At 35.8% G+C, this 26,938-nt stretch overlaps 1 protein-coding gene across 1 annotated transcript in view; it reads right to left on the reverse strand.

The window, feature by feature from the left end:
- LOC136031683 (uncharacterized) overlaps positions 1-26,921 on the reverse strand; it is a 72,988-nt gene extending 46,067 nt beyond the window's left edge. The window contains exon 1 of the mRNA XM_065711362.1: positions 26,805-26,921. Coding sequence (XP_065567434.1) covers positions 26,805-26,874 — 70 coding nt within the window. The 5' untranslated portion in view covers positions 26,875-26,921. The remainder of the gene's footprint in view (positions 1-26,804) is intronic.
- Between the last annotated feature and the right edge of the window lie 17 nt (positions 26,922-26,938).

Genomic DNA, 26,938 nt, shown 5'->3' on the forward strand with positions numbered 1-26,938 from the left:
GTGGCCAGTGTTAGTATGCCCTGATCACTTAGTGTTTGTGCCAAGTCTAACGAGGAGAACCAATTGTCAAAGAATAGCTTGTAATTTTTGTGCTTGGGTATTCCTCTTGCAAGCCGCAGGACAAAATCAGCTCCAACTCCCAGGTCACTGACATCAACCGACCCCTTACCCGTATACATTTCAAAGTCGTAAACGAAACCACTCTCCCCAGCCCTTGAGATGAACTTATAACCCCACTTATGCGGTTTCTTGGGATTGTACTGCTTCAACGAAATCCTCTGTTTTGTCGGCACAATTTACTGGTCTACTGCCTGGTGTTCTTCTGGGGGTATCTTCATAAAGTTATCTCTGATCATCTCTATCAGAGGACGAACTTTGTGGATCTTGTCGTGCCCAGGGTCTCCTCGTGGTTTCTGGGTAAGATTGTCGTTGAAATGAAGATACTTTTTGATCTGCTCGAATCTGTCACGCGACATGGCATCAGCTATTACAGGGTAGCGCGTTTCGTTTGACCAGTAACTGCGGTATGACGGCATTTTCACTATTCCTGTGAATGCAAGGATCCCTAAGAAGCATTCCACCTCGGCAGATGAAACTCCAAATTCTTTGGCATCTTTTTGAAGAGCGTAAATTTTTGTTTGGTCACGTATATGGTTGACCACGCCTTGGTCAAAAAACAGCCTGACAAATTCCAGGGGTGTCTTGCCACTCATTTCTTGGTCGACGACAAGATGATCCTTCCACGCAGCATCTGGCTGGACGAAATCCACTTTTCTCCCAGCAAGGTCCCGTCGTTTGCTTGGTTTCGAAGCAGCAGTGCCTGAGCTCGTGGAATTTTGTCTGGCGATCTCGACGTCCTCATGGTCATCTTCACTGTTGTGGTCGTCAGCTTCAATTCGACCGCTTTCTATTTCTTCTTCAATCTCTTCTTCCTGCGGGTTATTACCAGGATCAGGAAGGAGAAAACTAGGATCAGATGGGTCCTCATCTTCATCAGACAGATCTTCGAGGTCGAAGTTGTCTTCCGGGCAAAGAACAAAATTCAGAGCCTGTGCTAATGACACGGGGCGTCTTCGAAGTCTTCGCTGGACAGCCGAATACCCATCTTCCACAGTTTTTGATGTACTCGGAGAAGGCTGGTCCATTTCTGCACTGTAAAAAATATATTTGGTAACAGTCTAGTAGGGGAGACCGGGGTTGACCCGGACACGGGGTTGATCTGGACAGTCAAGTATGGACACCTAGCGGTTTAGTAAAAATTCTCAAAAAATCACGAAAGGTGCACCATCTACTGCCCTATTATCAAGCCAGTTTGGATCTAGATACACGCAGCCATTTGTTTGTATTTTGCAAAAAGTGTTTTTTAAGGTAAGAATTTTTTTCAAGTGTCTCTGTTTGGAGTTTAATAGAGTGGACCAGGCTGCTGGATTTGCAATGACATTTTTTCAGGAGAAAAGTAGCTCACATAGAAAGATTCTAGAGCAGTTTATTGAGCGCCATCTATTTGATTTTTTTTTCAAATCACTTTGACGTCGCACGAGGACACATGGGGTTGGGCCGGACACGGCGTTTGGGGGTTGGTTCGGACATTTATTTTATCTGTCCGAACCAACCCCGTCTCTAAAAGGTTGTTATTTACGGTAGAAAATACACTCATGAATGCTTGAAAATAAGTATTTCTACTAAGCAAGTACAGCAGTTCGCATTAGGAATATATTTTAGTGGTATACTAAGCGGTCTTTGAGTAAAATCTCAGCTCGTACCAACTCCGGTGAATGGTGTGTCATTTTAAAGCTTTTTTGTCATTTTATATAGCTGAAGTACTGTTTTTTACTTTTTATACTTTTATGCATATTTGAAAAAAAAAGAAGTCGAAATCTAATGGTTTAGCATGGTGTCCGAACCAATACTGGGGCCATCCGATCCAACCCCGTGGGTAGGGGTTGTTTCGGACATTTCAAAAAAATGAAAAAAAATAAAAATCTTTTTTTTCCTTTTTGTAGAAAAATCTGAAAAAAAATCTCGAAGGTAGTCCTAACGGATACGCATTTTATGATGGCTTAGAAGATATGCCGTTTCAAAAAATCGCGTCCGGGTCAACCCCGGTCTCCCCTACATTGTTATTGACGACGGCAACTCCACCAGTTCTTGTCTAGATGGCTCTTCCGAGCGATAAAATTCGGAGCTATGCATGCCGGATGGTTCCTTGAAGCCACAGAACATGGTCGAGCTCTCAAAATTTGATTCCAATGGTGTAAAGCAACTGTTTTCATGATATCTAGGCATCTTACACTGTATACGGCTTACCGTCTCATCTGGTCTCGCTACCGCCGGATGGTTCCCAGAGGAACCACGACGTTGGGGGTCGTTTCTATCCTCTGGTTTTCCAGCTATAGGAGTGTATGATAGCTCATCTGAACAAACAAAACGTCCTCTTTCTAAAACTTTTGGAATGAAAACTCTAGCACAATAAACAATAAAGTTATTCACAAAAAAGTATTCTCACCTTTCAGAAAAAACAAGCAAGGCTAGAGGGAACAGGTTCAAACTTCATTACCTCACACAAGGGTGACAGATTACGGACTAAGAAAAATACAAACCTGTCTAGGTAGATCAGATTGAGACAATGGCAAACGGATTGACGTTAATAGGTCAAACGGTCAGGATTAAAATAAATTAAAAAGTTCATGGTTCCTGAGGGAACCTTCAGGCATCAAAGGGTCACTTTTTAATGTTAATACTTTAACACTTTTTGAACATCTTGTTCAAAAAGTGTAAAATACAAAGGTTTCTCTATAGCATTGGTTAGTCAAAAGAAAAATACTTTTTTAAATCCCCCCCCCAAGAAAAAGAAAAGAAAAAAAATGACTTTCAAGAATTCAATGGTTAGCAATCCATTTAAGTCTTAGAGGTGGAATAGATACAAAAATAAATTAATGAAAATGAAGGGAACTTGGTTATATTTCAGTTTTCTTTCTGAATGAAAACTAAATTCCTGAAACAAAGAATCATATACGCCATTCTTATTCAAAACTTTGACACATTAAGTGTAAAAAAAAAATAAAAATGTTTAGGAATTTGTTTCAAGCTTTAGTAAGTATATATATATATATAGCAAAAAATGAAATTTACGATTTCTAATGTGCACGTGTCCAATATTTTATGATTAAAAATAAAATTGTCAAAATAAACATTGATTGGTTTCTCAGACACCAACTGTCAATTCTTATATGTTGATTACTACATTCACCAGCCTTCATGACTTGACTTCCTATATCAGCTTGATGAAGAATCACATAACAGAATTACAATAATTCGTAAGTTAGGCAATTAAGAACTATTTTTAGTTTGGGAAGAAGGCGATTTTATACAACTTCCAACATTTCTTAGTTAGCAAGACTAGTTAAAAATCATGTAAGTTTTTCTCCGTATACTAGTCATTTTCTAAGCCTAATCATTTTCTAAGTTAAAACTATAGTTTGCTTTTTATTTCTACATCTATAAAGTAAATGAGGTTCGCACTGCTATCTATAATTTTAGTCGTCATCAGAAATTCGTTTCTATTCCTTTTTTTAGACAGAGAAAGATGGGTTTATTGATATAAATAAACAAAACAAAACAAGAAGTTGGCCCGAAGCACTAATCAAGCGCTATCCCTTTAGGGATAACGCTTAACGAGTTGTATTTGTATTCCTAAGATGATAATTGAATTAAACATCACAGGCGAGATTAGCAGGACTTTGGATCTCAGGGACACCAATTCAGGGGTAATTAAACCGATCGAATATAGGGAGCTGAAATACCTTGGTCGTGTGATCCGCATACCCAAAACTTGATTATAAAAGGTCGTCCTTCAGTCGCTGCCATGTGGTACCAGAAGAAGAGAACGCCGCAAAAAAAAAAGCCTACAATGCAGCTAATGGGCTGACCTCTGAAATCTCAATGCCTCAATCCAACCCAATGGGAAGATGTTTGGGCGGCCGCAGCGATGAGATTAGATTGATAACGCTTCTTGGATGCCCTAAGCGCCTTTGGAGGGACAGGAGAATCTAAGGTCTAAGGAATTTGGTGGAGGGGTGGGGCAAGGGTAAATTTTGAAAAATGTCTTTTTTGTATTTTCAGCGAAAAAAAAACAGAGTTTCACCACCTCTCCTCATATTTTGAAGTTTATCTTCATTAAACGAAAACTGACATGAATTCGTTCCCCTGGTAGATTTTTCTCAGTCTGATCAACAGTTGCAAAAATTAATAATGTTTTCTGTAAGTGAGAATAAATAATGAAAAAAAGTACATCTCCATTAATCGATTTGTAATGTTTTTCAATAACATGTAGTAAGGGATGGTGGCAGTTAAAATATGAATTAATTCACGTAACAGCATTAGAGAAATATTAAAAATATAGAGGCTAGATCGCCGCTTATTTCCGCTATTTATTTAACAATGAAAATTCCAATGGTAAAATGGCAGTGACTCATAATTGACGACGAAGTCTGACCACAAAATATTATGAATCTGACCTCTTATTTTTTTTCTATCTTTAACGACCTTTCCACAAACTATAGATTTGGCTATCGTTTTGAAATTTAGCATAGATCGCTGTGAAACTGAGGTTTAAAATACTTGGAAAATTCCAACTGATATTGCAGTCTGATCAAAATGGATGTTTCGCTCTCCAAATTTATTCTTGAATTTGACTTGACTCAGGGTTAACAACGGAACCTGACCGCAAAATTTTCAAAATCTGGCCTCTTATCTTTTTTCTATCTTTAAATTCCTTTCCAGAAATACTAGATCGTTTTCAAAAATAAGCATTAATCGCTGTAAAGTTGAGCTCCCAAATCTCTGAAAAAATCCGACTGGAAAAATTTCAAATTTAACTGGGTTGAACGTTCCATACTCCAATCTCGTTCTTAAGATCGGCTTGGCTCGGGGTTAATGACGGAATCTGACTGTAAATTTTTCCGAATTTTTTTGAATATAGTTTGGGGTCTTATTCCTTGATTACACGCATCGCTCCCTGGAGTTACATTATTAAACCTTTCACACATTTTAATTAAAATTGCTGTTGAAATTCGGTTTTGAGATCATGTGGGTCTATGCAGATGCTTGCAGTACATGCGTCGTTCGAGGGGAATCACGTTTGCCAGATCGGGAACCCTTAAAAAGGGTACTAAAAATTTTGCTTCGCAAATGAAAGAGTCTTCTCCTAAGTTTTTACGACCAGTTGTTTTATGATATGTATCCTTCAATGATTTAATATATATACTTTACACAAAGTAAACTTTAGATTAATTGTAATTAAGTATTATGCTAAGCCTCATTTATTTTCTTTGTATTTTAAATATAAGTTTTATTTTGTCTTATATTTTTTATCATAATTTATTGTTTTCTCACTTACCAGTTTTAAGCCAGTGCGGAGGCTTTATTGCAGAAAAGAAGCATTTTGTGTTTCTAGATGTCACGTTCTGCTGGCTTCACCCATGCGTAAGAAATGAATGACAGTTCACAGAAAAGCTACGATTCCAGCCATCTCACAGGCAGCTCTTCAGGTTTTGCTAAGGTAACAGCTGAAAAAAAGATGTCACGCATTTTGATCGTGTCGCAGATAGATTTTTTTAAGTTTTTCAGCACGACTGGCCTTTTTTAGCCTGGTTTTTGCGACCTCTCCTTTGATTCTTCGCATATGTATAATACTCTAAACCGTGAAGCTCCATCTGTAGAATCATATATCAGATTGCCCCATCGAAGAAGTGGCGGCTTTTCATTTCGTACCAAAAAATGAGTATTTGGTTGAATTATATGACAATCTTTTCGGCCGATTCTTTGATTTCAAAGCTACGGACAACATTTAGGGAAAGGGTGCGACTGGTGGGACAAGTCGGCCTTTCAAAGTTTCTGGTATTCAAGAGATATGTTTCACAATGGCAATTGTGATAATAATGAATTATCACAATAATGAATCAAAATGTCTCAATAATATCAAAATCTCAATAATGAATCAAAATATGGTAAGCTGCAGCCCTTATCCCCCCTCTGAGAATTACTATTAGCTCTAATTCTCATTAGAAAAACCTAAAACTTAAGTAGTGTTCTCGATCTAAATGGATTCAAAAAAGTTACTACAAGATTTTTCGAGGGGTAAGCAGGGACGATTTTTTTAGTGGATGTGACCTAGCTCGGATAAACAGCTCTCAAAGAAAGGTGTTCTATGTTTCCCAAGCATTAAAAAACATTAATCTTTTTATTTCTGCCATCCAAGAGGGGAGATTCGAAGTGCTCCAATGTAGGTCCTCGTCGATGTCTATTGTTACCTAGCCCATTTTCGGATTGAAAATTTTTTGCCATGTAAATTATATCATTCAGATAATAATTTTTTTTAAAAGGCAGCTTTAGCGGCTAGTAGAGTCAACACTATGAATTTTTCATTACAAGTTTCACAAATCTCAGTTAGACACGGTGTTTCATTTCGCAGGTATTCAGCTCCATTAGTAAAAAAATAGTAGACGCAATGACAATACACAGTAGTTTTGTTGCAACTTCCACTTCCATTAATCCAATATCTTGTTCCTTACCAGGCCGTAATCTTTTTTCCTCTTTCATTTATAAGCATTCAATTTTTCGTCTTTATTTCTTTTCTAACAAACACAACTTAGAAACTAGGGAAATTTTCTCAAGAACGTTAAAACTAAAAATGGTTTTAAAAATTTAAAACAGCCCTAGCATCCTTACTTCAGCGAAGTTCAGCCAGGACTGATAAATAAAATGGTATCAAATGATAAATTCATTCAAACAAAACAGAACAAAATAATCAAAAAGTTCGTGGTAATGAACTGTAGTAAAGAGCGACCCGGCTCAATAGTAACCGAAACTCTAAAAAACGGGATTTTTATAACAGTAGTTACGTCAAAAGAATCGAATTTTAATGCTGATTTTAAATATATAGGTTTCATTAAGTGTAGACTTACCTATCAAAAGATACGAGCCTGAGAAAATTTGCCTTATTTTAGAAAATAGGAGGAAACACCCCTTAAAAGTCATAGTATCTTAACGAAAATCACATAATCAGATTTAGCGTATCAGAGAACCCTACAGTAGAAGTTTCAGGCTCCTATCAACAAAAATGTGGTATTTTACATTTTTGCCACAAGACAGATGACGGATGCGTTTTTATTTGTTTTTTTTTGTTTTTTTTGTTTGTTGTTTTTTTTTCCAGGGGTGGTCGAATCGACCCAATGAACCTAGAATCTCGTGAGAGGGCTCATTCTAACGGAAATTAAAGTTTCTAGTGCCCTTTTTAAGTGACCAAAAATTGGAGGGCACCAAGGCCCCCTCCCATGCTCTTTTTCTCCCCTAAGTCACGGGATCAAAATTTTGAGATAGCCGTTTTATTCAGCATAGTCAAAAAACATAATAACTGTGTCTTTCAGGACGATTTACTCCCCCACAGTCCCCGTGGGAGGGGCTTCTCCCACGTTTTGTTCAGCATAGTCAGATTTTCTGACTAAGCTGAACAAAATGGCTATATCCAAATTTGGATCTGGTAACTTCGGAAAAAACAATAGCGTGGGATGGGGCCTAGATGCCGTCCAATTTTTTGGTATCTTAAAAAGTGAGCTAGAACTTTTAATTTACATTAAAATGGGCCCTTCCAGTAAAACGTAAAATGTGGCTCACGTAAAAAAGAGCCACAGTCCCCGTGGGAGGGGCTGCAAGTTATAAACTTTGACCATTGTTCACATATAGTAATGGTTATTGGGAAGTGTACAGACGCTTTCAGGGGGATTTTTTTGTTGGGGGAGGGTTTGAGGGGAGGGGGTTATGTGGGGAAGCTTCTCATGGAGGAATTTGTCACGGGGGAAGAAAATTTCCATGAAGGGGATGCAGGATCTCTTAGCATTTTTTTTTGAGAACAATGGTAAAATAAACATGAAAAAGTTTTTTCAACTGAAAGTAAGGAGCAGTGTTAAAACTTAAAACGAACAGACATTTTTACGCATATGACGGGTTCACCTCCTCATAATACTTCGCTCTTTACGCTAAAGTAATTTTATTAATTCCAACTATTTATTCTACAGCCTTTGTGATTCAGGGGTCATTCTTAAGAAATTGGGACAAAATTTGAGCTTTAGTGTAAAGAACGAGGTACTGACGAGGGGGTGAATTCCGTCTTATACGTAATAAAAACATAAAAATATAGAAGTTCGTTACGTAAGTTAATTCGTAGGTTACATATATTTTTACTAATAAAAACGTTCGTAAAAAATTAAAAGTTCTAGTTACCTTTTAAACAATCCAAAAACTGGAGGGTAACTAGGCCTGGGAGGGTACTACCCCGCTCCTTTTTCTCAAAATTGTCCGATCAAAACTATGAGAAAGCCATTTAGCCATAAAAATAAATTTGGTTTTAATTATTCATATGCGGAGAGCCAAAATCAAAACATGCATTAATTCAAAAACGTTCAGAAATTAAATAAGTAAAACAAGTTTTTATGGCACTTGGTATTAACCAAGTGACATATAGCAATCGCCAATTCTGTCGGTCTGTCTGTCTGTCGGTCTGTCGGTCCCGGTTTTGCTACTTTAGGCACTTCCAGGTAAGCTAGGACGATGAAATTCGGCAGGCGTATCAGGGACGGGACTAGCTTAAATTAGAAATAGTCGTTTTCCCAATTTGACCATCTGGGGGAGAGTGGGGGGCCGGTTAATTCGGAAAAAATAGAAAAAATGAAGTATTTTTAACTTATGAATGGGTAATGGGATCTTCATGAAATTTGATGTTTGGAATGATATTGTGTCTCAGAGCTCTTATTTTAAATCCCGACAGGATCTGATGATATTGGGGGAGTTGGAGGGGGGAAACCTAAAATCTTGGAAAACACTTAGAGTGGAGGGATCGGGATGAAACTTGATGGGAAAACTATGCACAAGTCCCAGATACATGATGGACATAATCGGAACGGATCCGCGCTCTTTGGGATAGTTGGGGGGGAGATAATTCTAAAAAATTAGAAAAAATGAGGTATTTTCAACTTACGAACGGGTAATGTGATCTCAATGAAATTTGATGTTTAGAAGTATATCGTGTCTTAGAGCTCTTTTTTAAAATCCCAACCGGATCTGGTGACATTGGGGGGGGGAGTTGGGAGGGGGAAACCTAAAACTTGGAAAACGCTTAGAGTGGTGGGATCAGGATGAAACTTGGTGGGAAAAATAAACACAAGTGCTAGATACATGATTGGTATAAACGGAACGGATCTGCTCTCTTTGGGATAGTTGGGGGGGGGGTTATTTCTGAAAAATTAGAAAAAATGATGTATTTTGAACTTACGAACAGGTGATCGGATCTCAATGGAATTTGATATTTAGAAGGATATCGTGGCTCAGGGCTTTTATTTTAAACCCGACAAGATCAGGTGACATTGGGGGGGGGGGGAGTTGGGAGGGGGAAACCTAAAACTTGAAAAACACTTAGAGTGGAGGGATCGGGATGAAACTTGGTGGAAAAAATAATCGTGAGTCCTAGATACATAATTGGCATAATCGGAACGGATCCGCTCTTTTTGGGGTAGGTGGGGGAGGGGTTAATTCTGAAAAATTAGAAAAAATTAGGTATTTTTAACTTACGAACCTACCGGATCTCAATGAAATTTGATATTTAGAAAGTTATCGTGTCTCAAAGCTCTTATTTTAAATTCTGACTGGATCTGGTGACGTTGGGGGAAGTTTGAAGTGGGGAAACCTAAAATCATGAAAAACGCTTATATTGGAGGGATCGGGATAAAACTTGGTGGGGAAAATAAGCAGAAGTCTTACGTACGTGATTAACATAATTGGAACGAATCCGATCTATTAGGGAGGGGGGAGGGTTAATTCTGAAAAATAAGAAAAAATGACGTATTTTTAACTTATGAAGGAGTGATCGGATCTTCATGAAACTTCATATTTAGAAGGACCTCGTAACTCAGATCTCTTATTTTAAATCTCAACCGGATCAAGCGTAATTGGGGGGGGGGGGCAGTTGGGGGGGGGGGCGGAAATCTAGAAAATACTTAAAGCGGTGAGATCAGGATGAAACTGGATGGGAAGATTAAAAACCCGTCTAAGATACGTGACTGACATAACCGGACCGGATCTGCTCTCTTTGGTGGAATTGGAGGGGGGGGTAATTTTGAAAATTAAGGTATTTGTAACTTACGAAAGGGTGGCCAGATCTTAATAAAATTTGATATTTAGAAGGATATTGTGCTATAAAGTTCTTATTTTAAATTCTGACCAGATCCTGTGACGTTGGGGGAGTTGGAGGGGGAAACCGGAATTCTTGGAAAACGTGAAAATTGGGGTATTTTTATCGTACGAATAAATGATCGGATCTTAATGAAATTTGATTTTTAGAAAGACTTCATGTCTCAGAGCTTTTATTTCAAATCTTGACCAGATCGTTTGACGTTGGGGGGAGTTGGAGGGAGAAATCTTGGAAAAACACTTGGAGTGTAGGAATCAGGATGAAGCTTGGTGTATAGAATAAACAAATGTCCTTGATATGTGATTGACAGAATCGTATGGATTCGCTCTCTTTGGGAGATTTGGGGGGAGGAGTTCAGTGACTTGGCGAGTTTGGTGCTTCTGGGCGTGCTAGGACGATTAAATTGATAGGCGTGTCAGGGAGCTGCACAATTTGACTTGATAAAGTCGTTTTCCCACTTTCGACCATCTAGGGGGCTAAAGGGAGAGGGAAATTTAGAAAAAATTGGGTATTTATAACTTACGAGTGGGTGATCGGATCTTAATGAATTTTGATATTTAGAAGGACATCGTGACTCAGAGCTCTTATTTTAAATCCTGACCGGCATTAAGCCTCTTATTTTTCTTTTTAAATAAATCTATTGATTCATAGAATTTTGTTAGAGCTCATACCATATGATCTCTTGGCTCTTAGCTCTTCTCGCCTCGTCACAAGTGCCATATGAGCTCTTAGCTCTTGTTTTTTAACTGAAAGTAAGGAGCAATATTAAAACTTAAAACGAATAGAAATTACTCCGTATACAAAAGGGGCTGTTCCCTCCAGAATGCCCCGCTTTTTATGCTAAAGTTTTTTAACTGTTTTAAAAAGTAGAGTTGAGAAAAAGAGTAAAACTTTAGCGTAAAGAGCTGAGTGTTGAGAAGGAAACAGCCCCATTCATATACAGAGTAATTTCTGTTCGTTTTAAGTTTTAATTAAATAAAAAAAAACAAGTTTTTTTAAATGAAAGTAAGGAGCGACATTAAAACTTAAAACGAACAGAAATTACTCCGTATATGAAAGGGGCTTTTCCTTCTCGACACCCCGCTCCTTGCGCTAAAGTTTGATTCTTTCTCGCAACTCTACTTTTTAAAACAATAAAAAACTTTAGCGTAAGGAGCGGGGTGTCGAGGAGGAAAAGCCCCTTTCATATACGGAGTAATTTCTGTTCGTTTTAAGTTTTAATGTCGCTCCTTACTTTCATTTAAAAAACCTTGTTTTTTTTTATTTAATTTCTGAAAGTTTTTGAATTAATGCATGTCTGATTTTGGCTCTCCGTACATAAATTACTAAAATGAAATTTGCATATTAATTCTTTTTTTGGCTAAATGGCTTTCTCTTAGTTTTGATCAGACGATTTTGAGAAATAAGGGGTGGGGAAGGAGGTCTAGTTGCCCTCCAATTTTTCGGTTACTCAAAAAGGCAACTAGATTTTTGCCTTTAAAAAGGCAAATAGAATTTTAATTTTTAACGAACGTTTTTATTAGTAAAAAAAAAAGTAACTTGAGAATTAACTTACAGTAACAAACGTACATAACTTACGTAACTTACGTTACGTTTTATCCCAATTCTTTAAGAATGACCCCTGAATCAGAAAGGCCGTAGAATAAATAGTTGAAATTATTTAAAAAATTTTTAGCCTAAAGAGCGAAGTATTTATCTCCTCCTAAATACCTCGCTCTTTATGCTAAAGTATTTTTAGAACCCTTCATATGCGTAATAATCTCTGTTCGATTTAAGTTTTAATGCTTCTCCTTACTTTCAAATGAAAAAACTTTTTCATGTTTATATTTTCATTGTTTTTTTTATAGTAATGCTAGAAAGTCCTGCGCCCTTTTCATTGAATTTCTCTTCCCCCGTGAAATACTCATCCAAGGAAAGATCCTCCCATATAGCCCCCTCCCCTGAACCCCACACCCAAGCCAAAAAAATCCCCCTGATAACGTCGGTACACTTCCCAGTAACCATTACTGTATGTAAACATTGGTCAAAGTTTGTAACTTGCAGCCCCTCCCCCAGGGACTCTGGGGGGGGGGGGGTAAATCATCCCCAAAGACATAGTTATTATGGTTTTCGACTATGCGGAACAAAATGGCTATCTCAAAATTTTGATCCGTTTTGGGAAAAAAATGAGCGTGGGAGGGGGCCTAGGTGCCCTCCAATTTTTTTGGTCACTTAATAAAGGCACTAGAACTTTTCATTTCCGTTAGAATGAGCCCTCTTGCAACACTCTAGGACCACTTGGTCGATACGATGACCCCTGGGGAAAAAAAACAAAAACAAATAAACACTCACCCGTTATTTGTCTTCTGGCAAAAAATACGAAATTCCACATTTTTGTAGATTGTACCTTGGAATTTTTCTATAGGGTTCTCCGATACGCTGAATGCGATGGTGTAATTTTCGTTAAGATCCTATGACTTTTAGGGGGTGTTACCCCCTATTTTCCAAAATAAGGCAAATTTTCTCAGGCTCGTAACTTTTGATGACAAAGACTAAATTTGATGAAATTTATATATTTAAAATCAGCATAAAAATCCGATTCTTTTGATATATCTTTTAGTATCTAAATTCCGTTTTTTAGAGTTTCGTTTACTATTGAGCCGGGTCGCTCCTTACTACAGTTCGTTACCACGAACTGTTTGATATTGCTCCTTACTTTCAGTTAAAAAAACTTGTTTTTTTTTATTTAATAAAATACAAAGGAAGATTAGGTTTGAAAGCTTGTATTACATATATATATATATATATATATATATATATATATATATATATATATATATATATATATATATATATATATATATATATATATATATATATATATATATATATATATATATATATATATATATATATATATATATATATATATATATATATATATATATATATATATATATATATATATATATATATATATATATATATATATATATATATATATATATATATATATATATATATATATATATATATATACATATATATATATATGTGTGTGTGTGTGTGTGTGTGTGTGTGTAATTAATATTCGAAATATTCGAAAACGAAATTATTCACTTAATTGAATTCCCCTGTCTTCAGAAAATTTTCTTATTGTTTCTAAGTTGTTTTTTTTATATGGAAAAGCAGTGTCGTCTTCGTTGCTGTTCTTTCACTTGTCATATTTATGTCATAATATGTCATAAATATAACATATTTATTTTATTTCCTTTCCATCATTTTGTATCTTTGTTCCTAAAATTGACTATTATTTTTATTATTCATTTTTTACGGATGATGTATATGTTTAGAGACGTATACAGGCTACCATGGCATTATGGCCTCTGGAGCTGGGAAAGCCCTTAATAGCTCTTCGATAGTTCTCACCTGATTTTCATCCCAAAATTTTCATTCGATGGCGTTTCCACTTTAGTAAGGCCACAATTGTCATTTTTTGGAAAAAAAATGTGAATTGGCATTTTTTGTCCTAATAGCTTTTTTATATCCATTTAATATGGGCTGTATGTGTAATAAGGGTCAAAACAAAAACACCGTGTGGCGATGCAATCTTTGAATTTGGGAAGCTCTGTAAGCAGGCGCGTCAATAGAGGGGAAGGGAAGGGAGGTAATTGACCCTGTTCCCTGAGATTTTAAAGAATAACCTGTTTTGCTATTTTCATTGCAAACAACTTTTTATTTGGGCACTGTCGTCAAAGAAAATTGAAAAGCAACATCATTGATTTTTTAAATTATATTTTTCTCCCCCTCTCCTCTAAATGTTCGTGCATTGACGCCCCAATATATGAGTAGCTCTTTGATAGTTTGAAACAAATTGATTATTCCAAATTTTCACTGGTTACCACAGTAGCCCTAATTATGCCATTGCTATTTTACGAAAAAATTGGCAGAAACCAGGACTTTACCATGGTTATTTTACAAAAAGAAAAAGGTAAAAATCTGGATTTTACTGCTAGATAGTTTCTTTTTCACTCGATAATTAAATTTTGCTGGGCGATTTTTCTTTCGATTTTTCTTCGATTTTCTCTGGCTCAGTACAAACACCCCTGGTTTAGAAAAAAGATACATAAGCAAACAAATAAATTCGGTTCTATGACCAATTTTGTTGCAAAAATTCATTTTTTTTTTCTGCATATACAAACCTCCATTATAAGGATCTTGATCATTTAAGTCTGACGGTCTTCATCCGATTGTTTTCTTAAATCGTCCTCATATTACGGGTGGGTTTCCAACATTTCTAGAATTAAATAAATCTTTCGATGCAAATAATTTTGATGGAGAACTTCATCATGTTTCTATGATATTTGTTCTATTTAATGCAACTGGGGAAAATCCGAATCTGGACACACTTCACGTATTGAAAATCAAGAATTTATGCTATGCTATTACGCTATCTAGTGTTATTGCGCGCTTATAATTTATAAACTGTACTGACAGACGAATGCAAAAAAAATACATGAGATTCTTAGCACTTATCAAATAGATTAAGATAGATAAAAATCAAACTGAATAACATTATCTCAATTAAACTCATTTTCAATTAAATTTATTATAATCTGAGGAAATTGGATTATACTAATACAAATCAAAATAAACCAAACCGCATTATGGGAGACGCTTACGTACTGTTCCGTGAATCTAAGCCGTTTCGTACTTACTACCACTACTACTAATAACTCACTGCAGCACCAAGCCGCCTGAGGCCAACACAGCTACGCAAGCTCCTCCTCCAACCTAATCTATTCAATGCCTCCCTCTTTCCAACCTCCCAGGAAGTTCCCATTTCCTTTAAATCTGTATTTATGACATCCTCCCAACCCAGACAAGGACGACCTGCTTTCCGTGTAGCCCCAGACGGTTGGCCAAAAAGGACAATCTTCGGTAATCTGTCATCCTTCATCCGTAGAACGTGGCCTAGCCATCTCAACCTTTCTTTCATTGTAGCCCCAGAAAGCGGGATTGAACCACACTTTTCGTACAACCTACTGTTTGAAATACGGTCAGTCAGCCGGGAACCCAGAACAATTCGTAGGCAATTTCTCTGGAAAACATCTAGTAAATTTTCATCTGCTTTTCGGAGTGCCCATGCTTCAGAGCCATATTTGACCACTGTCATCACTGTAGCTTCCTATATTCTAATCTTGATTTGCAGAATTATCTTTCTATTCTTACAAAAAAATTTTAACCGTATTTGCAGATTGCAATATTGCGTACTATGCAATGACATTACATATTGTGTATTTATTATTACTAATTCATATTTACTGAAAAAAAAATATAATTCTTATCGAATAAATCCCTTTTTGGAACACAAGGTCACCAAGTTTTCATTCTGATTGATAAGAAAATTATTGAATCATTTTTGAATTACAATCATGTTTTCAAATTGTTAAAATTTTTCTAAACAAGGTTTTTAAAAAAGAAAACAACTAAAATAACCTTTATTTTAATTCAAAGAAACAATTTTACAATGTGATAAAGATGAAATCACTCTGGCCCTACTCGATTATTGAATAATAACTTTTAATTTGTATCTTATCCTCATCTGTTCCTTTTTTTTAGTCCTTAAGACCTGAATGCACATTTTTAGCCCCTATAGATTAATTTTGAGAAATGATTTCCAAAAAAAACTTTTCAAACAAAGGTGAAGAATCGTGCTAAAAACAAAAACGAGGATAAATACATTAATATACTGATATAAATTTGAAACGAAAAAAAATTGTCAAAAACGAATAAACAAAACCCAAGAAGAAAAAAAAATTAAAATGAATTATTAAACTTAAAGAAGACAGATACTTAAAAGTGGCAATTAAGTCAAACTTAAAAAGAACATAAATTACCCCAAAATTGAGCTGGGTTATCCCCCCCCCCTTAGACTCCCTAAAGGCCAGAGTGGTCTTGGCATTTTACTGTAAAAAAAAAACCTGGAAAATACCCCCCCCATGGAAAATTGATCCCCACTGAAAGAAAATTATTGGGAAAAATTGTCTTACCACCGAAAATTCCCTCAAACAATCCCCCCACCAACATAAGCCACAAGTAAGGTGAATATTGCTGCTTCAATGTCTAAAGGTCACATGTGACATTTTCAGGCTCATGACATAATTTCCAAAAACCACATGTGTAATCTGTTCTCAAAAGTAGATGTGCAAGACAATAAAGATCAGAAGGATTAAAATGTGATTCACAAAAATTCCTCCGTTGATTTACCGTTTGTCAGAAGGATTAAAATGTGATTTACACAGATTGCTCCTTTGAGCATAGCAAACAGTTTTTAGAATTCATCTTGGAAGTATGAAGTGTCATATGGAAAGTTTGGCAGTGTCAGTGACGATATCGATTATCTACGTAACAGTATTTTGTATTTTGCGACATATAGGAAGACAAGTTGCTTCACTGATTAGAAAATTTCACATTCAATCAAAAAATGTACACATTATAAACAACTTTTACAAGTAAAAAACTTGACCGGAAATTCTACGCAAGTCCGGAAAATAAAAGCGCAATATCATAGATGATTTTGTAAAACGTCATTGATTTCAATCTCCAATGGATCTCAAAATTATTGTCGATAATAATAAGAAGGCTATTTACATAAAATATACTCTTCAATTCGGGCACATAAAGCAAGGAAAAATTGCTGAAAAAATGAAAGTGTTTGAGGAATTCGCCATTGCTTGCTTTCCAAGCTACATAGTGTGCGAAAGCACACGATGGCTGGCCCCCAACCCCCCATTCCACTTCCTGGCTGAAGGGCCAAGAAACGTAGATCAGCACCGCCGGTACGGACTGTAAAGTCTAATGCCGTATCCTTTACCTTTTACCTTTTTTTCCAAGCTACATGCAGCTCTGCAGAGCATGGTCGTCCACCAGAATTTTCTACGACGAGGAGACTGGGCATCAATGTTTTTTTTTTTTTTTGGGGGGGGGGGGTAAAAAAATCAACAAAGAAGTGTTAGTTTTCTTATGTACATTACAAAAGTTAGAAATTTTGCGAATGATGGCCAAGAGTGGGGGAAAGGTCCCTCTTTCTCTTACCTGTTAGCCTAGTGATACCCGGTAAAGAGTAAGATGAAAGAGGTTTCTTTCCAGTACTTTTTTCTATATTTTTTCCATGTTTCATAACATTTTGTGAGCCTAAGATCGAAATACACGCCATGACCCCAAATACATTTGTGTGCACTTATCACGTGTGTACCTTATTGTAAGCTCAACAGGGATGTACGGATTAATGCATTCGTGACGGGGTCAAGCTTGTATAATACAAAAAATAAACAATTTATGCAGACAATTAAGAAAAACAATAAAGATTTTGAAAGGGAGACTTCACGAGTACAAAAGCTACTAGCGTCAATTATGATGTAGCCTCAGAGAATATCATAAAAAAAAAAAAAAAAAAAAAAAAAAAAAATCTCGAAGAGAATTGGAGGTATTTGTTAGTTACTCAGAACGCACTCAAGAATTTTGATCTGAATGTAAGATCTGAGAGAACTGGTTTCGTACGACGGGTTAGATCAAAAACAATTTGCACGTTAGGGGGTGAAGTATAGCGGGTCTGCATGCAAAATGTGTTAGCTACATTTATTCTGTATATTATGAAGTAAGCATTGTTTTCTAACTTCATGCTGTCATAATACTTTCCCTCCCTCCTAATTTGCAAATATATAGAGTAAATTATATAAGTCCAGTGCATTATGTCACCTGTCGCTTGTCTTTGCGGCTATGAAACCGGTTTTATAGACCTACAGATCAAAATTCTTGGGTGTCTTCTGAATAATTAACAAGTAATAAATTTGATATTTGATGAAACTGCCTTTACCCTTCAACACGATGTGATTAAAACTGAAATTTCTCTGTAAATGACAATTGATCAGTAGTTTTTGTTTTTAAGACTTATTTAAAATATAAATTCAACCTGCACAAGATCGGCCTTGGTTGGCTTGATCAAATCAAGTCAGATTAAGTAGGTTAGGTGACTTTAAGCCCAGGGGCGTAATTTGTTATTGGGAAGGGGGGTAACTGCCCACCTCAGACCCCAATTTTCCCTGCTAGCTGTCAAAACTATCTTATCAAAACTAAGATAATCCTTCATAGTTCAAGCATCCATATATCTTTCAAGCATCCGTATATCTTTGCCTTTATGTCACTATATGGCTTATTTTTCAGTTTTCACAGTCAGTTTCACTTGATTTGGCAAAATTTGCTCAAAATTACCCCCCCCCCCCATGATTTTGACGAAATTACGCCAGTGTCTTTTAAAGCAGTGTCTTTCAGCTTTTCCAAGCAATGTCGCCAATGCCTTTTGACGTTTTTTAGCAGCTCCAGTCTCCATTGGTGCTTTTTAATGCTCTAAAAGGAAATGAGGCACATTTAAAGTTTTTTTTTTCAAGAGAAGTTAAATCTGATAAACTGAAGCTCTTTTCACTCGGCCGACTATGCCTGAAAAATCTATAACAAAGACAGGGCTTAACACTGTAGGCCTACTGGGAACAGAATTCTGCCTTTTTTTTTACCCTCTTTTCCATTTTAAAACCCCTGGTAAGTTAAGCGTGCAGTAGTTTTCGGTTAAACAAAGTTGCTAAATGTATATCTGCTGTGTATGCAACAATATATTTTGAGAAGTTCTGAATTTAAAAAAAAAGACAAAAACGGATTTACCATATAAATAAGGTAAAAAAGTAAAACTCTTCAATACTTTCAATAAAAGATGAATGGTGCAATTCAACTAAAGAACCATCCTTTTATTTTCTCTGCAACCTATCTCCTTTGTTAGTTTACAAGAATAAAGTACCATAAACATCAAAATAACAACATTTACCCCCCATGGTCCGAACTTAAGTCTATGTGCGCCTGAAAACCGTAATTTTTTTTACGATTCTTTTAATTGTTTCGAAATTATAAATTTTTTTGGGCAGCATTACGCTCTCATTAGTGTTGCTATGTTAAAGCGTAAAAATTTGTCATTTAAAAATATTTTCGGTCCATAAAATCCAACTTTAACATTCTGTAAATTCCTAGGGACAACTATGCCTTCAAAGAAAAGTTTTACCTTCTCAAAGTGCTTGGTGCCACATGTTTTTAGCTCCTTTTTTGCTAATTTTTCGCCCAGGTTCTTTTTTAGATTTGGCACCCACTACTACTAAGAACTGTATAACTGCTCATAAAGGTCTTTTTCACAAGAATTCAATTCCCAATTTTTCTTAGTTTTTAGATGTATGGTGTCTAACAAGCCTTGCAATATAATGTGATTATTATTGTCTATCATGAACAATAATTTCTAATCTTTATTAATTTTTATTTGCTACTCGTAGCAGCATCTCACGTAACACAAATTAAGATATTAAAGAACAAGGGTGGAGAAACAGGATTATGAAAACTCAGACTTGAAAGCGAGCAGACCGAAAGGTCCACTAGGACCGGGCCTAGGGGTGCACAATGCCAAGGAGTGCAATTAATTTATCACAGAGTGATTTTTTTCTTAACAAAACTGGACTGATGTGATTTATTGCCAAAGTGCCAGATGTGTTCCGCTGCCACCCTGTCTATTCGCAGAAAAATGATTTTAAAATAACTCAGGAATTCCGTGGCCCTTTAAGACTATCATATTTCTTCCAAGAATGGCAGCTGGGAGTTCGGTATCACCTCTTTCATTACTTTTGGCTTGTCAGTTAGGTTATGTTCAGTGATTCCGCTATCCCCGAATTTTCGACGACCTCCCGAAAATCTAGTAAAAACGGAGTGGCAAAAGCACTTCGGCCTAGGAGGGTTTAAAACCAGCCCTGCTTGGAAGAAGAGGCGAATTTCAGTTATGTAGGCTATGGTTGAGTTGTGTAAATTAATTGTTAGAGTATATTGAATGTAGATAGATGCACGGCATTTGACACAACAAGGTTGTTTACACAACAATTGAATTGTTTAGGTTAGAGTACATGGTTGTGTAAATTTCCACTTGACCAATTCAAACAATAAGATTTTACTTTCGCTGTTCTTGGTACTTTAAATGCTCGGATCCTGAACTAGTCGCAGGAGAAAAACTTCATATTAATATAACACTGTCAATGAATAATACTGGGAATCTAATTCTTAAGAATACTACATTAACATAGCGGATGTTATCTTTTCAGCAAGAATGGCTTTATTCCGTGCACATTAGAGATCATGTCCCATTTTAAGGAAACAAAATGTCAATAATTATCAACAATCATTGGGTATTTTAGCAAGCTCAGAGAATTATCATTGTATAATTGTAAATATAATTTATGTGAAAAAAGATACAGAGCTTAGATCTTTATTTGGATCTTTATTTGAAACACTTTATTATGTGCATGGCAACCCTGCCTCTGAAAAGCGTAAACAAAACTTCACAAAATTTAGTATTGTTGCGCGTTTAGTAAATATAGTTATTATATAGGTTCGTCATGAAACAAAGATGATGAAGTTGATGACACTTGAATATTATTTGTTGCCCTGGAATGCTGTAATGAAGTTTTGCTATTGATGTATGGCAAACTGTAGTAATTACAGTTTGCACGTGATTAATCAAACAGTTCGTGGTAACGAACTGTAGTAAGGAGCGACCCGGCTCAATAGTAAACGAAACTCTAAAAATGGAATTTTGATGCTAAAATATACATCAAAAGAATCAGATTTTCATGCTGATTTTGAATATATATAAGTTTCATCAAATTAGTCTTTGTCATCAAAAGTTACGAGCCTGAAAAAATTTGCCTTATTTTAGAAAATAGGGGAAAACACCCCCTAAAAGTCACAGAATCCTAACGAAAATCACACCATCGTATTCAGTGTATCAGAAAACCCTATAGCGAAATTTTCAAGCTTCTATCTACAAAAATGTGGAATTTCGTATTTTTTGCCAAAAGACAAATCACGGGTGCGTGTTTATTTGTTTGTTTTTTTTGTTTTTTTTTCCAGGGGTCATCGTATCGACCAAGTGGTCCTAGAATGCCGCAAGAGGGCTCATTCTAACGGAAATGAAAAGTTCTAGTGCCCTTTTTAAGTGACCAAAAAATTGGAGGGCACCTAAGCCCCCTCCCACGCTCATATTTTCTCCAAAGTCAACAGATCAAAATTTTGAGATAGCCATTTTGTTCTGCATAGTCAAAAACCATAATAACTATGTCTTTGGGAATGACTTACTCCCCCAGAGTCCCTGGGGGAGGGGCTGCAAGTTACAAACTTCAACCAGTGTTTACATATAATAATGGTTATTGCGAAGTGTAGAGTCGTTTTCAGGGGATTTTTTTTAGTTTTGGGTTTGGGGTTGAGGGGAGGGGGCTATGTGGGAGGATCTTTCCTTGGAGAAATATGTCATGGGGGAACAGAAATTCAATGAAAAGGGCGCAGGATTTCCTAAAATTACTATAAAAAAAAACAATGAAAAAATAAACATGGAAATTTTTTTCAATTGAAAGTAAAGAGTAGCATGTTTACATATAATAATGGTTATTGCGAAGTGTAGAGTCGTTTTCAGGGGATTTTTTTTAGTTTTGGGTTTGGGGTTGAGGGAAGGGGGCTATGTGGGAGGATCTTTCCTTGGAGAAATATGTCATGGGGGAACAGAAATTCAATGAAAAGGGCGCAGGATTTCCTAAAATTACTATAAAAAAACAATGAAAAAATAAACATGGAAATTTTTTTCAATTGAAAGTAAAGAGTAGCATTGAAACTTAAAACGGACAGAGAGTATTACGCATATGAGGGGTTCTAAGAATACTTTAGCATAAAGAGCGAGGTATTTAGGAGGAGATAAATACCTCGCTCTTTATGCTATAGTATTTTTAGTAATTTCAACTATTTATTCTACGGCCTTTCTGATTCAGGGGTCATTCTTAAAGAATTAGGACAAAACTTACGATTTTGTGTAAAGAACGAGGTATTAACGAGGGTACGAACCTCCTCATATACATAATAAAAATTAATGAATATAAAAGTTTGTTACGTAAGTTAATTCTTAAGTTACGTATATTTTTTACTAATAAAAAAATTCGTTAAAAATTAAAATTTATTGTTGCCTTTTTATGTAACCGAAAAATTGCATGGCAACTAGGCCTCCTTCCCCATCCCTTATTTCTCAAAATCGTCTGATCAAAACTAAGAAAAAGCCATTTAGCCAAAAAAGGAATTAATATGCAAATTTCATTTTAATAATTTATGTGTGGAGAGCCAAAATCAAACATGCATTAATTCAAAAACGTTCAAAAATTATATAAAAAAAACTAGTTTTTTAAACTGAAAGTAAGGAGCGACATTAAAACTTAAAACGGACAGAAATTACTCCGTATATGAAATGGGTCTTCCCCTCCGCAATCCCTCACTCTTTACCCTAAAGTTTGACTCTTTGCCACAATTCTGCTTTTTAAAACAATTGAAAGCTTTAGCGTAAAGAGCGAGGGATTGCGGAGGGGATAACCCATTTCATATACGGAGTAATTTCTGTCCGTTTTAAGCTTTAATGTCGCTCCTTACTTTCAGTTTAAAAACTAGTTTTTTTTATATAATTAGCTTATAAGCTCTAATGCTCAATAGAAACGTAATTAGAAGATTACAATTTTGGTCTCGGTTTTCAGATATTCTCGTACTGTGATCATGTCTATTTATCCCTAAATTTACATTTTTATAGTAAAGTCCATTGTTATAGTAAGGTGTATTGTACGTTTTCTTTAGACTCAGATCTCGTATAATTTCCTGAAACAAAGAGTGGGGTTATTCGCGACAAGCCGTATCACAGCGGAAAAATGAGCCAATTGCGAATATCCAATGAAAGTTAAGATGGTTTATAAAACCGGCTGTCGAAAATTGTATGGATAATGATGGAAAAACCAAAATATTTAATAAATTGACTAAACTTTCAATGGAATGACCAGTTTGGCAATTAGGAAAGAAATGTCTGCCATGACCGCCATCACACTGGGTCTGACCCATATTTTGTCAAACAGTTCGTGGTAAATAACTGTAGTAGGGAGCGACCCTGCTCAATAGTAACTAAAACTCTAAAAAATGGAATTTTGATACCAATAGCTACATCAAAAGAATCATAGTTTTAATGCTGATTTTAAATATATAAGTTTCATAAATTAGTTTGATTTTAAATATATAAGTTTAGTCTTACCCATCAAAAGTTACGAGCCTGAGAAAATTTGCCTTATTTTAGAAAATAGGGGGAAATACCCCCTAAAAGTCACCACCAGACTCAGCTATCAGAGAACGCTATTGTAGATGTTTCAAGCTCCTATCTACAAAAATATGGAATTCTGTATTTTTTGCCAAAAGGCAGATCACGGATGCCTGTTTATTTGTTTGGGGTGTTTTTTTCCCAGGGGTGATCGTATCGACCCAGTGGTCCTAGAATGTTGCGAGACGGCTCGTTCTAACGGAAATGAAAAGTTCTAGTGCCCTTTTTAAGTGACCAAAAAAACTGGAATGCACCTAGGCCCCCTCCCACGCTAATTATTTTCCCAAAGTCAACGGATCAAAATTCTGAGATAGTCATTTTATTCAGCATAGTCGAAGAACCTTATAACTATGTCTTTGGGGACGACTTACTCTCCCACAATCCCCGTAGGAGGGGCTACAAGTTACAAACTTTGACCAGTGCTTACATATTGTAATGGTTATTGGGAAGTGTACATACGTTTTCAGGGGGATTTTTTTGTTGGGGGAGGGGTTGATAAGGGGGGATATGTTGGGGTTAAAAAAACTTGTTTTTTTTATTTAGTTTCTGAACGTTTTTGAATCAATGCATGTTTTGATTTTGGCTCTCCGCAGGGAACAATTAAAACGAAATTTGCATATTTATTTTTTTGGGCTCCATGGCTTCCTCATAGTTTTGATCGAATTATTTTGAGAAAAAAAGAGCGGGGGAGGAAGCCTAGTTGCCCTCCAATTTTTTGGTTACTTAAAAGGCAACTAAAACTTAAAATGTTTTACGAATGTTTTTATTAGTAAAAGATACACGTAACTTATAAATTAGCCTGCGTAACGAACTTTTGTATTCTCATATTTTTATAACATATATGAGGGGGTTCACCCCCTCGTTAGTACCTCGCTCTTTAAACTAAAGCTTAAATTTTGTCCCAATTCATTAAGAATGACCCCTGAATCACAAAAGCCCTTGAATAAATAGTTGAAATTACTAAAAATACTTTAGCGTAAAGAGCGACGTATTAGGAGGAGGTGAGCCAAAGCTGTTTTTTGAATAGTTACATGTGTGACTTTTGGTTTAATTTTGCTGTTTCAAAACGACACTTTTTTTTGTCTTTTCGATTAGTTTTATTCCAACGAGTAGAAAGGCGCTGTCCTTCTAAAACTTTAAACCAACACTGATAATTTTTTAAGCAGTCTGTTTAGTTTGCAGAAGTAATATTTTGAGTTGACAAATCAACAGTCACCATTGATTTCGATACATTTGAATGAAATGTGTTTATAAGGAAGACTGCAATGGTACAAATTTATGAACTAGGTACAAATAATGAAATGGTACAAATATATATAATGGTACAAATATATAATGGTACAATGGTACAAATAATGAAACTAGATTGATTGTTACAATATCATGACATTAATATGTGGAAGTCTTTGAAATTTTGCGTTTTACAATGAAGTGATCACCAATGAGCAAACGCTTTGACTAGCTTGATTAGCTGTTGTTGCTGATATTATGATAAATGACTTCTTGAAATGCAAATTATTTGAGTAAATCTAACAATTAGAGGGTTTAAGCGTTCAGTAGCCCTACTCTTAGTTTTAGTAATTTCTGTTTCTTTTTATTTTTTTCTTTTCTCTCTCTTTTTTTGCATATTTGTTTTCTGATTAGAGATACGTCATAATTTATCTGTTTCATTTTGTTTGTTTGTTAAGAGCTTTATTTGTTAAGCGTTTGTCATATATGTGTTCGCCCAATGTCAAGTGCCTTTATGTCTTCCTTTGGGCAGCCGCTTGTATTAATGCTATCTGCTATATCATTTTGTGCTTAAATGAATTGAACTAAAATTGAACTCAATTGAACTTTCAAGTTTGTCTTGATTATTTATTTCAGTTTCTTTTTGTTTAATCTATATATCCATAGTTGTAGTCTATTTTTTATTTTTATGTTAGATGTGATTATTTATTTTGATTTCTGTACATTTCGTGTTTAGTTTATTTATTTACATATTACTTATTACATTTTACTTATTTTCAATTTAATTCTGTTCCTTTCAAATTTGCATATGGCTTTTATTATTTTTTTTAGGAATATTTTTTTATACTTTTAGTGAATAGGAAGAAAAGAAATATATTGTTTGATTTGCTGTTCAATGCTATTCATAAATATAACAACAATTTGTTTCAGGTATTCCTTCGTTGTTTTTTTTTTTTTTTAATGCGAATGTAATTCCCAGAACGCCCAGCCCGGGCAATCCTAATGCCCAATAGCCACCAGTGGTGTTTTTTTAGCGGTGTTACTTATTCTTCAAAATCTAAGGGAATGGAGAATTTTTTCAATAAAAGAATAAAAAATAGCCATTTTTCAATGAAAATACCAAAAAGGGTATTTTTCCAAGCCCCCGAAAGGGTAGTGTTACAAATCCCCTACAACAAAATTTACCCCAAAAACAGACCACTCGCTTGCATTAACAGTCGCCAAAGGGCCTTGCGCTGATTGTAATTGGAAGATCCAACCAAAATGCTCTTCTAATTCGTTATAAAAATTTATCTCACTTCAAATCGCCAACTTTTGCCCAGTAGACTGCTATGTAAAACTAAGGAAAAGAACTATATAATTTTTGGGTATTTGCAAACAATAACTTATTTAACTGGGGCGCTTTCCGGTCTTCTTAACCTCGTGCGTCGGACCACCGTCATCAGCTGGACCTTTATGAGGTGAAGACGCTAAAATTCTCACAAAATTTACGTATATGTTTCCCCTTCTCCTACATATTTAAAAGCACATTGTTGTATCTTCGTTAAGAAAAGGTCGGAAAAAATTCTTGCCCCATCCCTGCACTTTTGTGAATTGGCGCCCCTACTATTGGAATCATTTTAGCTGAGTTGGTAAAATGAGCTCAAAATAATACAGCCCAATATAGATTGATTTACCTTTGCCGCCGAGGCATACTTGCTATTCTGAGATTTCTTGCTTTAAAACAGTATGTACAGAGACAGGGCCGTATCTAGGGGAGGGCTACTTGACTTACACCCCTCCCAATTTTGTCTGACGATTGATTATTTTACGTCAAAAAATGGTCGTTAAAAAATATTCGTTACTTTTTGTTAAGTCTCCTCTCCGAACAAAACACCCTCTCCCCCGAACAAAATCCTGAATGCGACCCTGGTGAGAGGCAAAAAACAATTTAATAGGGAGGGTGGATGACCAAAATGTTCACAGGTATTGTCCGCATGCCCCTGATAATTCTGAACAAGCGGTGGTATTGCGGTGTCGAAATTTGCAGATATCGCAACCCCCCTTAAAAGGTAGGCAAAATTATGCTTATGATTAAGAAAGATTGACTCTTTCACTAACCTGACGGTGGTTCGTCTCCTTCATCATCATCCTCACTATTTGTCACCATCAACACCGATATAGAGCACATCCTCGGACTGTTTTTGAAAGTTTAAAAAAAGGATCGCACATAGAAAAGCCTTTATTTATACCTT

This window comes from Artemia franciscana, chromosome 10 (assembly GCF_032884065.1).
Source record: "Artemia franciscana chromosome 10, ASM3288406v1, whole genome shotgun sequence".
NCBI lineage: Eukaryota > Metazoa > Arthropoda > Branchiopoda > Anostraca > Artemiidae > Artemia > Artemia franciscana.